The following is a 14,281-nucleotide window of genomic DNA, read 5'->3' as shown; positions in this document are numbered from 1 at the left end:
GCCACCAAAACAATCAAAGAAAGGATGCAGTTTTCGGGACTTTTAGCTTAGAGAAAAGAGGAGCGCCATGCACAGCATGTTAAAAGTGGAAGCAGAGCAGAGCCATAGATGGCTTCCTGTCTTTTACCTGCCCCGAATTTTCAAATGAGGTCCACAAATTTAGCATTTTGAGAGACGCCGTAAAGCTTTCCCCCATCCATTTCTCCGCAAATCCTAGCGTCACGAGAAAAGGACCAAAGCTTTTCCCTGTCCCTTTTCTCCCCTCTGTGCATAATATTATAAATATCTCTTTGGCGCTAAAGAATTCTGCCTCTGCCGCCTCTTTTCTAAAGAAACAGAAGATTCCACCATTCCGCTTGATTTTTCAAATTCTATTTTTGCTGAGCCGCCTGAGTCATTTCTATATCCATCCTCTTTCTGCTCACACCTGCCTTTTCGCTTCGCTGGAGCAGCTGCTCCACTTAGTAGGAGGTGTTTGCCAGAGAGATGGTGCTGTGAGTCTTCTGGGGGCGTTGATGTTGCCAATAATAAATTGCCGCTCTGATTCCAAGGTGTCGGATCAACTCCAGATGAAACAGGGCCTTCAAATACTTCTGGGGTGGGTCTATTATTTATTCCCCCCATCTTGGCGACACAACCAGGACGCACAACTGTCTCTTTGCGCTTCCTGCTCCTGTTTGCCTGTTGTGTTTTGCTTTCATCTGCTGGAGAAAAAAAGTGGGGGGTTTTTTTTTGGGGGGGGGAGATGTTGGAGAGAAAGAGGGGCGCGGAAGCGTCACTCAGAAGCATGGAAAATGGGAGACGTTTCAAAGCTGCAAAGACGTCCGCTTTCATCAGAAATGACAATCCCTTCAAAGCTTAGAGGTTCTGCGTTCAAGGGACGGCTAATGAGGTTTTGCTCTCAATGGAGCCTTTGATGGAGGACAGTTTGATGTCGGCAGCAAAGGCTGTGGCGGGTGCTGGAGGGCACATGCCACCTCCTGCGATTTCAGATGTTGGGTTGACTTGGAAGCACCGGTTAATTCCCTCCAGAGAATGGGACTCTCGGCTTTGATCTCCGCACACCGTTGAAATGGTGGATTTCAGCGGAACTCGTGAAACTCCTTTATCCGAGATCAAAATGCTTGGCTGTCTAGCTCAATATCGTCTGCTCCATCTGGCAGTGACTCTCTGGCATTTTTGGGCAGAGGAGGATCTTTCGCTTTATTTACCTGATCCTGTAAACTGTCAATACCAGAAGCTCTAACTGGAGCCTTCTGCATTCAAGACATGTGCCCTACTACTGAGTTATTATTATTTTAAGAATATTATTACAGTCGTACCTTGGAAGTCGAACGGAATCCGTTCCGGAAGCCCATTCGACTTCCAAAACATTCGGAAACCAAAGCGCGGCTTCTGATTGGCTGCAGGAACCTCCTGCAGCCAATCAGAAGCCCAGTCAGACGTTCGGGTTCCAAAAGAACATTCGCGAACCGGAACAGTCACTTTTGGGTTTGGGAGCCAAAACATCTGAGTTCCAGGGCATTCGGGATCCAAAGTAAGACTGTATTGCTATTTTTTCTATAAAAGAAACACCATTAACACCTTCCTTGTTCTCTTATTCTGGCAATGGCGCCCACCTGAGAGGTGCCAGTACTGATTTCTGGTGAGTTCCAGATGGGAAAAAAAGCCCTGATTATTATTATTTATTTATAGCCTAGCTTTTAATTATTTACTTGTTTTTATCCCGTATCTTGTTGGGACGCGGGTGGGGCTGTGGGTTAAACCACAGAGCCTAGGACTTGCCGATCAGAAGGTCGGCAGTTCGAATCCCCATGACGGGGTGAGCTCCCGTTGCTCGGTCCCTGCTCCTGCCAACCTAGGAGTTCAAAAGCACGTCAAAGTGCAAGTAGATAAATAGGTACCACTCCGGCAGGAAGGTAAACTGCGTTTCCGTGCACTGCTCTGGTTCGCCAGAAGCGATCTTAAGGATGAAGTGAGGTATGTAAATCTAACAAATAAACTAAAATAAATATAACATTTCCCTCTGGTAGGGACTCAAGGTGGCTTACAGATGAAATAAGAACAGCTGAAAACATAGAAAGAAAAACAATAATTAAAAACAATTAAACACATACACACATGATTTATTAAAAAAATACAGATAATCGTTTCTCTAGGCAGGGAGTTCCAAAGTTACCTGGGAGCCGCCACCGAGAAGGCCCTCTCCCACATCCCCAGCAAACGTGCCTGGGCAGGGGGCAGGACTGAGAGAAGGGCCTCCACGGAAGATATCAGAACCTGGGGAGGGTTATAGCAGGGGATTCTATGTCTGTGCAACAAAATATGACCCAGGACAGGTCTTGAAACTGAAGCCTCACTATTGTAGGGCTGTCATACGCCTGGGATTTCCCAGGCATATCTGGGATCCGTCTGTCAGAAATTGCGTCTGGGCGGAATTTCCGAAAATCGCTGAAAATTTCCTGCAAAACCTGGATGTATTGCAACCCCTGTCGGAAGCATTGATTTTTGGAGAATTGCCGTAAAAATAGCTCAAAAACTGTTTTTTTTTTTTTTTTGGAGATTTTGCAAAAAACAAAAACAAAACCACCCTCAGCAACTTGTGTCCGGATTTTCACTTTTTGAAATATGACAACCCTAATTGGGTAGTCCAGGCTTGATGGGCCTATGTCTGACAAAGAGAGAGACTCAAGTTCTGAAATGATTGAATAAGTGGGCTTAAATATCCACTGCAAAAACATTGCCTTTGCAAACAGTCCAGGCCTGTTTGTCTTCCACTGACAGGTGATTTATTTTTGCCTTTTGGGCTGGCTGAACCCTGGAGAGACACCCACGTCTTCTAGTCTTTGCTTGACGTCAATTGCGGTGCCTGGGGAGCAAAACTTGTGTCTGCCATGGCCTTATTCAGCAGATTTATTTTTTATTTGGTGTGTGTGTGTTTTAACGGAGCAGGATGTCCTCATTCTCCCTCTTTCTCCACACCTTGTTTTTGATGTTTACCTCCCAGGCATGTCCCAGGGGAAATCCAGGGCTCAGATTCTGGAACAGGTGAGCTCAGAAGACACGTCGGCCAGCTCTGAGCCCAGAAATCTGTGATGGAGCAACAAAAAGGGATTGAGAAGGGTTCTGCTGCTGGACTAGAACTGGGAGAAGAATGTAGGGAGTTGTTATAAGGGGGAAAAACCTGCTCCCTTTCCCTTATGGGGTATCCGAGAGCCCATATAGAGTCCTTAAGTGGGTTCCCTATCGGTAGGAGAAAATAACAGAGGCCAACCAGAGAATATGGAGAAGCAAAGCGGCTAGTAAGCCTGATCTTTATTAAACTGTTGCAACAGGGTCCTCAATCACCAAATGCAGGAGGGAGGAGGAACCCAGAACAATGGTGCACAAGCCCTTATTTAGACCTTTAAAACTGCCCATCCTGTAGCCCAAGACCACCCCCCAAAACATCATACATACATCACAGAAGGAGGCGGTCTACAGCAGAAATCCTACCTGCCAGGATACCTGATAGTGGTCACCGATTGCATTACCTGGGCAGCCTGGGCATTCTTTTGTGATGGTTAATACTTCAGTTCCTGAGTCCAGGTCACAGGCTCACCCTATTCATACACAAATACGCCCTTAAGACAGGATTTGCAAGCAAAAAGACAATGGGAAAGCTTTCCCCATTTGCCTCCCTTCCTGCAGAGGAATATCTGAGGTCACTGGGAGATTTGAAATCCCTTCAAGATTGCCCCCCTGTACTATTTCAGACATGTGGTTTATATACTTATGTATGTGTTTGCCTGAGTGCTCACTGGAAGGACAGATTGTGAAGCTGAGGCTCCAAGACTTTGGCCACCTCATGAGAAGAGAAGACTCCCTGGGAAAGACCCTGATGTTGGGAAAGATGGAGGGCACAAGGAGAAGGGGACGACAGAGGACGAGATGGGTGGACAGTGTTCTCGAAGCTGCGAACATGACTCTGACCAAACTGGAGGAGGCAGTGGAAGACAGAAGTGCCTGGCGTGCTCTGGTCCAGGGGGTCACAAAGAGTCGGACACGACTAAACGACTAAATAACAACAACATGTGTTTGCCTTGTACATTGATGAACATTTAATTTATATTTGAGACCTTAGAATTCTAACAACAGAGTAATAGCATCATAGAATTGCAGCGTTGAAAGGGAGCCCCAAGGATCATGCAGTCCAACCCCCTGCAATGCAGAAATCACAGCTCAAGAATCCCTGGCAGGTGACCACCCAGCCTCCCACGAATGAGAGCCCACCACCTTCTGAGGGAGTCCGTTCCCCTGTCAAACAAGATTTAGTTGGAATCTCCTTCCTTGTCATTTGAACATTGGTTCTGGTCTTCCCTTCTGAAGCAGCAGAAAGCAAGCTTGCTCCATCTTCCATGTGACAGCCGGCATTCTTCTTCATCATCATCTTCTTCTTCTTCTTCCTCCTCCTCCTCCTTCTCTTCTTCTTCATCATCATGTTCTTCTTCCTCTTCTTCTTCTTCTTCTTCATCAACTTCTTCTTCTTCTTCTTCTTCTTCTTCTTCTTCTTCTTCTTCTTCTTCATCATCATCTTCTTCAACATCATCGTCTTCCTCCTCCTTCCCCTTCTTCTTCTTCTTCTTCTTCTTTGGTGATCCCTCTTAGCCCAGTAAGATTGTCTTCCATAAACACGGTTTTAACAATGAGTCCGTAAGTGACTGTGGAGGCCAATTCTGGACCCACACGTCCTTCCACAGTGGGGACATTGGTTTCTGGGTGGGAGCTGATCACGGTGAGGGTTTGCCAAGTGTGCCTTCCTCTTAGCATGTCCTGAGTTTGAGTGTCTTCTAAGCCCTTGACACCTTTGGTAAAGGCTGTTCTCCAACTGGAGCTCTGGCAGGCCAGTGTTTGTTGACCACCAACATTAGACTTTCCATTTTTAAGTTCGGAATAAAGTAGTTGCTTTCGAAGACTATCATCAGGCATCCGCACAACATGACCAGTCCAACAAAGTTGATGTTGAAGAATCATCGCTTCAACATCTTCTGTGTGACAGCCTGCATTTCAGGGGGTTGGACTAGATCAGGGATGTCCAACAGGTCGATCAGGATTGACTGGTCGATCCCCAGGAGGTAGATCGCAACAGATTGCTGGCTCCTCCATCTGGCTCCGCCCCCTCGCCCCGCCCTCTAGATCGCCAGAGTGGAGTTTTCGCAACGAGGCTGACTGTCTCATTAGCACTCTCTTGGTGAGTGCCATTTTTTTATTTATTTGACCTAAGCTGCTAAATTAACGAATATTTCCTCCCTAAAAAAAACAACTCTGACCTGAACCCCCCCAAAAAAGGGGTAGATCACTGCCAGATTTTAATCGTGTGAGTAGATTGCAGTCTCTTGGAAGTTGGACGTCCCTGGACTAGGTGACTCTACAATTCTGTGATCCTGTGACTCGATAAAAATCAGCTTCCTGCATTCCTTTGTACCTTTTGGTGACATTAAGCGTTACCTTCCCTTGTTCTCCTTCTAACCCAGTAAGGGATGGAGTCATTCTAAGGGTGGCTTTCCATTTCTCTTTCTCTGCCTGCCACTCCAGGTACGTCTGCATCGCGATGGAAGCCCTGGACCAGCTCCTGATGGCCTGTCACTGCCAGAGCATCAATCTTTTCGTGGAGAGCTTCCTGAAGATGGTGGCCAAGCTGCTGGAGTCAGAGAAACCAGACCTGCAGATCCTTGGCACAAACTCAGTAAGCGTTGTGAGATTCTGAGGAAGAGGTGCAGGTAGCAGACTTAGAATCATAGAATCATAGAGTTGGAATAGACCACAAGGGCCATCGAGTCCAATCCCCTGCCAAGCAGGAAACACCATCAGAGCACTCCTGGCATATGGTTGTCAAGCCTCTGCTTAAAGACCTCCAAAGAAGGAGACTCCACCACACTCCTTGGCAGCAAATCCCACTGTCGAACAGCTCTTACTGTCAGGAAGTTCTTCCTAATGTTTAGGTGGAATCTTCTTTCTTGTAGTTTGGAACCATTGCTCCGTGTCCGCTTCTCTGGAGCAGCAGAAAACAACCTTTCTCCCTCCTCTATGTGACATCCTTTTATATATTTGAACATGGCTATCATATCACCCCTTAACCTCCTCTTCTCCAGGCTAAACATGCCCAGCTCCCTTAGCCATTCCTCATAAGGCATCATTTCCAGGCCTTTGACCATTTTGGTTGCCCTCCTCTGGACACGTTCCAGTTTGTCAGTGTCCTTCTTGAACTGTGGTGCCCAGAACTGGACACAGTGCTCCAGGTGAGGTCTGACCAGAGCAGAATACAGTGGCACTATTACTTCCCTTGATCTAGATGATATACTCCTATTGACTTGGCCAGGGCCTTTTCAACACTGGCCCCGGCCTGGTGGAACACTCTGTCTCATGAGACCAGGGCCCTGCAGGATCTGATTTCTTTCCGCAGGGCCTGTAAGACAGAGTTGTTCCGCCTGGCCTTTGGCTTGGAATCAACTCGATCCCCTTCCCCTCTTTCCTTTTTCCTTTCTTCTTCTGTGATGGAACTCCTATTTGGGGATTTCCCTGGCTTTTTTCTGGCCCACGTAGGACTAGTCTGGATAGTTGGCCTTGGTGAAGATTTGACGTTTTCAGTCCCAAAAAGTTTTTGATTTGCGTTTCTACTGAAATGAGGCTGTATTTAATGTTGTACTTAATCTTGTTTTTAAGTTATATTTTAATCAATTGTTTTTACTTGGTGTTAGCCACCCTGAGCCCGGTCTTGGCTGGGGAGGGTGGGGTATAAATAAAATTTATTATTATTATTATTATTATTATTATTATTATTATTCCCTCCTCCTCAGAGACATGGCTTGGCAGGGTGCCTAAGCAGCTGAGAAGTGAAGCAGAGAGTCCCTGGGCCCAAACTTTATTCATTTTGTAAAATTTATAAACCGCTTAGACCTGTAGAGTTGGGTGGGACCCCCAAAGGTCATCAAGTCTGACCCCCTGTAAAGCAGGCTGTCACATGGAAGGTGGAATACTGTGTCCAGTTCTGGGCGCCACAATTTAAGGAGGATGTCGACAAGCTGGGACGTGGGCAGAGGAGGGCGGCCAAGATGATCAAGGGTCTGGAAACCAAGCCTGATGAGGAACGGTTGAAGGAGTTGGATACGTTTAGCCTGAAAAAGTGGAGACAGAGAAGAGATATGAGAGTCATCTTCAAATGTCTCAAGGGCTGTCTCATGGAAGATGGAACAAGCTTGTTTTCTCCTCCTCTGGAGAGTAAGACTCAAGCATATTGATATCAAGCAGGTGCCTTCAATGTACTCCTGCTAAAAGCCACCTGCTAAAAGCATTCTTGCTTAGATGAGCCTGTCCAGAGGCTGAGAAAGTTGATATAACAACAACAATAGCAATAACAATAATAATAATAATTTATTTATACCCCGCCCATCTGGCTGAGTTTCCCCAGCCACTCTGGGCGGCTCCCAATCGAGTGTTAAAAACAATACATGAATACATGAATGATATGAATTTCACAACTAAACTTTAAAACATACAAAAGTTAAAATACCAAAGCCAAATTCCCCTTTAATTCCCTCTTTAAAACAATAATGACACAAGAGTCTTCTTTTAAAAGTAATAAGATTACTTACATTCAGTTCACAGTATGATCCTGAAGGCAGGCTTTAGCTTGTAGTTATAGAAGAGAGTGTGGGTTCATCTCATATGGGGACTGAGCCCACATGCTGCTGGCTGAGAGCCAGCAGACAGCAAAAGGACATCAGGAAGACAGAGAGGCAAGAGAGAGAGATGGTGCATGACTGGCCCTTTTATAGAGTCTGCCAGGGTCACACCCATCTCGTATTTACGGGACCGCCTCTCCTGGTCTGCCCCGCAGAGGACCTTAAGGTCCATGAATAATCATAGTTTAGAGGTCCCGGGCCCTCAGGAAATCAGACTATCCTCCACCAGGACCAGGGCCTTCTCAGTGATGGCTCCCACCTGCTCTGTCCCAGGAGACCAGGGGCCTGCAGGATTTAACTTCCTTCCTCAGGGCCTGTAAGACAGAGCTATTCCACCTGGCTTTCAACTTGAACTTAGCCTGAACTTTTATTCCCCTTCCTTCCTTCCCCCTCCCCTTTTTATGAAGATCACCCGCTCTGGGATCCCACAGCTAATTCTCCCCTGGTCTCCTCGCTGGCCCAAATAGGACTAGCTTAGCCAGCTAGCCCTGGTGATCATCTAATGTTTATTGGATGGATTTCCCCCCTAAATTGATTTTTGAATTCTGAATTTATTGTTATTCACGTTTTATACTGTATTTTATTGCATTAATTAAGTGTTTTAAATTTGTTGTTAGCCGCCCTGAGCCCGGTTTTCTGGACAGGGAAGGGCGGGGCATAAATAAAAAATTATTATTATTATTATCTACCTGTTCACACGCGGAGGGAGGATGTTCCAGACCAGGTGTCACAGGAAGTCCTCCTGGCTGGAGCAACACCCCCCTGTGTGTCCACTCTGGGCAAACAGGACATGTTGTATTTGACTGCTACAGTTATGTTACATCCCACAGTTTTGTGCACCGCCATCATGTTCTGGAAGTCATGCTGCCACACAGAACCCAGTAAGGCTCAACAGGCAGCAGTTGGGCAAGGGTGAGGGGTGCATTGCAGGGAATTGGACTAATTTGGGTTCCCTCCAAACTCTACAATGCTGTGATTCTATGGAAGTCTCCCCTGAATGTTCCTCCTTCCTCAGAGCTGCGCTTGAATTTTTCCAGCTCTCTCCAAAGCCTTGAGAATCCAACTCACACAGACAACATCACTCCATGTGGAAAGGAAGATCTTCCGTATTTCCCTACAGAGTGAGAATTGGGCAAGAGCGTTGCATTTTTAAAATTCATGTCTCCCACCTCTTTCTCTGCCACCCTGCTCCCTGTTTCCCCGCCTGCAGTTTGTGAAATTTGCAAACATTGAGGAGGACACCCCGTCATATCACAGGAGCTACGACTTCTTCGTCTCTCGCTTCAGCGAAATGTGTCATTCCAGCCACGACGACATGGACACCCGGACAAAGTGAGTACGAGCTGGATTTAACTATCCATCCATCCACTCCATTTTTATCTCACCTTTTCCTCCAAAAAGCTCAAGGTGGTCACATGATTCACCAACTCCCCATTTTATCCCTACAACTGGCTGTCAGGCTCTTACCTAGTGAGCCGCAATGGCCTAGTCTGGATTTGAAGCCTGGTCTCCCAGGTCCTCAAATCATAAATTTGTAGAGTTAGAGTCATCTAGTCCAATTCCCCTCAATGCAGGAATCTTAACTAAAGCATCCATGACAGATGGCCAGCCAACCTCTGCTTAAGAACCTCCAAGGAAGGAGCGTCCACAACCTCCTGAGGGAGACTGATCCACTGTCAAACAGCTCTCACTGTCAGAAAGTTCTTTCTGATGTTTAATTGGAATCTCCTTCCTTGTAACTTGAAGCCATTGGTTTGAGTTCTCCTCTCCAGATCAGGAGAAAACAAGCTTGTTCCCTCTTCCATGTGCTTGAAGATGGCCATCCTATCTCTTCTCCGTCTCCTCTTTTCCAGGCTAAACTTACACAGTTCCGTCAACCATTCCTCATAAGGCTTGGTTTGCCATTCTATTCTGCCTTGGTCAGACCACACTTGGAATACTGTGTCCAGTTCTGGGCACCACAATTTAAGAACGACGTTGACAAGCTGGAATGTGTGCAGAGGAGGGCAACCAAGATGATCAAGGGTCCTGAAACCAAGCCTGATGAGGAACGGTTGAGAGATTTGGGTGTGTTTAGCCTGGAAAAGAGGAGACTGAGAGGAGATAGGAGAGCCATCTTCAAGCAATAAATAATAATAATTTATTTGTACCCCGCCCATCTGGCTGGGTTTCCCCAGCTACTCTGGGCGGCTTCCAACAAAGATTAAAAATACATTAGAATGTCACACATTAAAAAGTTCCCTGAACAGGGCTGCCTTCAGATGTTTTCTAAATGTCAGGTAGTTGTTGTTCTCTTTGACATCTGGTGGGAGGGTGTTCCACAGGGTAGGTGCCACTACTGAGAAGGTCCTCTGCCTGGTTCCCTGTAGCTTTGCTTCTTGCAGTGAGGGAACCACCAGAAGGCCCTCGGCGCTGGACCTCAGCGTCCGGGCAGAATGATGGGGGTGGAGACACTCCTTCAGGTATACTGGACCGAGGCCATTTAGGGCTTTATAGGTCAGCACCAATACTTTGAACTGTGCTCGGAAACGTACTGGGAGCCAATGCAGATCTCTCAGGACCGGTGTTATGTGGTCCCGGGGGCCACTCCCAGTCACCAGTCTAGCTGCCGCATTCTGCATTAATTGCAGTTTCTGGGTCACCTTCAAAGGTAGCCCCACGTAGAGCACATTGCAGTAGTCCAAGCGAGAGATAACCAGAGGATGCACCACTCTGGCGAGACAGTCTGTGGACAAGGAGGGTCTCAGCCTGCGTACCAGATGGAGGAAGGCTATTTTCTGCTGGGAACAAGAGGGAACAAGGCTATTTTCTGCTGGTGCAGAGGGGACGACCCAAACCATAGGATTTAAATTACGAAAACAGAAATTCCGACTCAAGGAAGAACTTTCTGGTGGCAAGAGCTTTTTGACAGTGGAATGGGCTCTCGGAAGGGGGCAGACCCTTTGTCGTTGGAGGTTTTTTTAAGCAGAGGTTCCACAGCCATCTGCAAGGGATTCTTCAGCTGCGTTGCAAGCGGGTGGACTATATGAGCCCTGGGTTCCCTTCCAGTGCTACAATTCTATGCAGCAAAGACCCACAGGAGGAGGCGTGGCCTCTGCCATCTTGAAGAAGCCAGCTTGAGTCCTTCCTTCCCTCTGGTTCTATTTTTTGCTGGAAGATCTGTGCCAAACCAGTTTTGGGTGCGAGTGTCCCTTTTGGACTTCTTGAAGGTGAACCTTGCAATCTCGTTTGGCATGAGCATTTAAAGAGCACCTTCCTTTCCCTTTCGACGGGGGCAACTCCTTCCTCCCCGAAGGATTAATTACCAGATGAATGTTGCTTACCACGAAACGAGCTTCTCTCCGCTCCTGGCGCTTTTGAAAAAAACCCAGCAGGGGTTCCTCTCCCCACCCACCCCTCTATTCCACCCCCCGAGGAGTGCTTCTGTCTTGGATTCGATTCAGAGAGTGCTCCCTGCAATTCTGCACGCAATCTCCACCTGCAATTAGCCTGCCAAAGATGCCTTTTCAATGCCTTGTCCCTCCTCGACAAAAGCTGGGTGCCGCTTTTCAGAGGGATAATGAATAGCTGAGGTTGGGGTGCGGGAGTCAGATCAGAACAAGGTGCCTCTAAGAGCAATCGGTGACTAACCGCCTCAAAACTAGCACATTGTTTGTTTCCTGCTATGGTTCCTCTTGGATTTGTGGGTCTGCACAGCGCCATGGCCTGTTTGCACCCAATTAAACCCCCTTGGCAGTAGGTGTTGGTTCAGCTTAATGCAGCGGTGGTAGAGCCCCCTGGGGGCAGGGGGATTTCCAGGGGGCGCTAAGAGGTAAGGTTGCCCATGTATATTAGGCGCTCTATGTGGAGCTACCTTTGAAGGTGACCCGGAAACTACAACAAATCCAGAATGCGGCAGCTAGACTGGGGACTGGGAGCGGCTGCCAATACCACATAACACCGGTCCTGAAAGACCTACATTGGCTCCCAGTACGTTTCCGAGCACAATTCAAAGTGTTGGTGCTGACCTTTAAAGCCCTAAACGGCCTCAGTCCAGTATACCTGAAGGAGCGTCTCCACCCCCATCGTTCTGCCGGGACGCTGAGGTCCAGCTCCAAGGGCCTTCTGGCGGTTCCCTCATTGCAAGAAGCAAAGCTACAGGGAACCAGGCAGAGGGCCTTCTCGGTAGTGGCACCCGCCCTGTGGAACACCCTCCCACCAGATGTCAAAGAGAACAACAACTACCAGACTTTTAGAAGACATCTGAAGGCAGCCCTGTTTAGGGAAGCTTTTAATGTGACACATTTTAATGTATTTTTAATCTTTGTTGGAAACCGTCCAGAGTGGCTGGGGAAACCCAGCCAGATGGGCAGGGTACAAATAATAAATTACTGTTACTATTACTATTTCTATTATAGAACCAGAGAATCTTAAGAGTTGGAAGGGACCCAAGGGTCATCTAGTCCAACCCCCTGCAATGCAGGAATCTCGGCTAAAGCATCCCTGACAGATGGCTATCCCACTTCTAACATTACTGATATTAATATTACTGATATTTTCAAGAGGAATATTACTGTTGCAGCTGTTAGACTGGTTTTGCAGTCCCAGGGCTGTGGAAGAGATAAGGAAGTGCTGATGACTTAAGCAAATTATCTTTTTTTAAAAAAACCCAATACAATTTCTTACTTTTATAATAACATGAAAAAGAAAACAAAAAAGTTCATAATCACAAATTTAATTCATACATCTTATTTTTTCTTAATTAATTAATTTATTTATTTTTACCAACAACCAAAACACAAACAGTGAAAACCCCAGGGAGCTGATACATTGGGTATACATAATCAATAATAACATATTCAAATCAACCATGTACAATTCTATATACCTTAACACTCCTCCCTCCACAAGGTTTATTTAACTTTTAACATTTTAATTGCCCCAAATTGTTCAAACCTGCCCAAATAATTCAATTAGTTTTGTCAAACCAATCCTCCTCCTTCTCACTGACCTTAAACCCTTTCATTTTATGTATCTTCACAGTTAGATATTCTAAGATTGTAATATTTTTCATTTTTCCCCTCCATTGGTTCACACGTAGCTCTTCTGCATTTTTCCAATTACTCGCTATAACCTGTCTGGATGCAATTACCATCAATTTAACGCATTTACATTCCTCTTTTGTTTCTAACTCGGTCCTACTCAGGCTAATAAGAACCATTAATTTAGATATTTCCACCTTCCTACCCACAATTCCCGATATTTCTATACCAATCTGTTTCCAGAATTCATACATCTTAACTGACTTCCCTCCCCTCCCCTTCCTGGTTCCATTATTTTATACTTATTCATGAACATCTATAGAATCTTATATTCTTAACAGTCCCATTTTAACATCTTATTCATGTTGTTACAAGCGACCTTTAGAAGTTCAACTAATGTAGAAACATATACACAAAGCTTGCAATATATGCCTTAAACATTTCCCCTTTTTAAAACAACAATGTCCTTTTCTTTCTTGGGTTTCAAATTGTGTACTATGTCATGCATAGTTCTATAGTTTGTTTTGCCAATCTTCTTCTTCTTTGGCAGTAGCTTCTGTCAGGAGTTCAGCCTACACTCGAGTAGGACCCTGGCAGAGACACATGCCCGACTGGCATGTTCTCTCCCTCCTGGTCGATCGTTCAGGAGCTTCAAAAGCTTTCTTCATCCTGAACATCACAGCGACAGATGCCAACCGACACCAGGACACTTAGGAATCCGCAGAGTCTTGACAACTCAGCATTTTGGCTAATCTACTTTATTTACATATAAACCCACACGGAGCACTGCAACATGGCTCCCTCTCTCTCTAGCATCAGACAGCAAAGAGGAAAAGAACAAAGAACAATAGTCCCACTTCACAGAACACAGGAACACAAACATCCTGTCTCCGTCACTTCCCACTCTGTGGAGCCAAAATATATACCGTCATGTGAAAGACAACAATCCCATGACTGCAATCACGGAGCAGGAATTCTAACAGCTTCTTCCTTCTATAGGGATGGGCGACTCAAGCAAATTATCATACCAACCAAAGAAGAGCCAGATGACTCTTGCAAAGCCCACAAATTAGAACATACAAAACCTCTGTCGATCAGAGAATTTTAGAGTTCGAAGGGACCCTGAGGATCATCAACCCCCTGCAATGCAGGAAAATGCAGCTGTCCTCTGCGGGAATTGAACCTGCAAACTGTGGCATTATCAGCACCACACTCTAACCAACAGCTGCTTCTAGGTCCAGCTTTTACTTTGGGAGATTTAAGATCCGTGAGATGCTGCCAAAGAGCCTTCCCCATATTCCCTGGAGATCTAATAACAGAGAAGTTGTTGTTGTTGTTGTTTAGTCGTTTAGTCGTGTCCGTCTCTTCATGGCCCCCTGGACCAGAGCACGCCAGGCCCTCCTGTCTTCCAATGCCTCTCGTAGTTTGGTCAAACTCATGCTGATAGCTTTGAGAACACTGTCCCACCATCTCATCCTCCGTCGTCCCCTTCTCCTTGTGCCCTCCATCTTTCCCAGCATCAGGGTCTTTTCCAGGGAG

The 14,281-nt window shown here is 46.3% G+C and overlaps 1 protein-coding gene across 7 annotated transcripts in view; it reads left to right on the top strand.

Annotated features, from left to right (window-relative positions):
* The window catches only part of EFR3B (EFR3 homolog B), a 128,804-nt gene that overhangs the window by 80,076 nt on the left and 34,447 nt on the right, over nucleotides 1–14,281 (top strand). For 6 of the 7 annotated variants that reach the window (XM_053383838.1, XM_053383834.1, XM_053383833.1 and 3 more), the window contains exons 4-5: nucleotides 5,575–5,725; nucleotides 8,932–9,053. In XM_053383838.1, the coding sequence (XP_053239813.1) occupies nucleotides 5,575–5,725; nucleotides 8,932–9,053 (273 nt within the window). The remainder of the gene's footprint in view (nucleotides 1–5,574; nucleotides 5,726–8,931; nucleotides 9,054–14,281) is intronic. The other variant, XM_053383839.1, reaches the window with a different exon arrangement.

Source organism: Podarcis raffonei, chromosome 3 (assembly GCF_027172205.1).
Source record: "Podarcis raffonei isolate rPodRaf1 chromosome 3, rPodRaf1.pri, whole genome shotgun sequence".
NCBI lineage: Eukaryota > Metazoa > Chordata > Lepidosauria > Squamata > Lacertidae > Podarcis > Podarcis raffonei.
The sequence above is the reverse complement of the archived record's forward strand: the minus strand, read 5'-3'. Positions and strand labels throughout refer to the sequence as shown.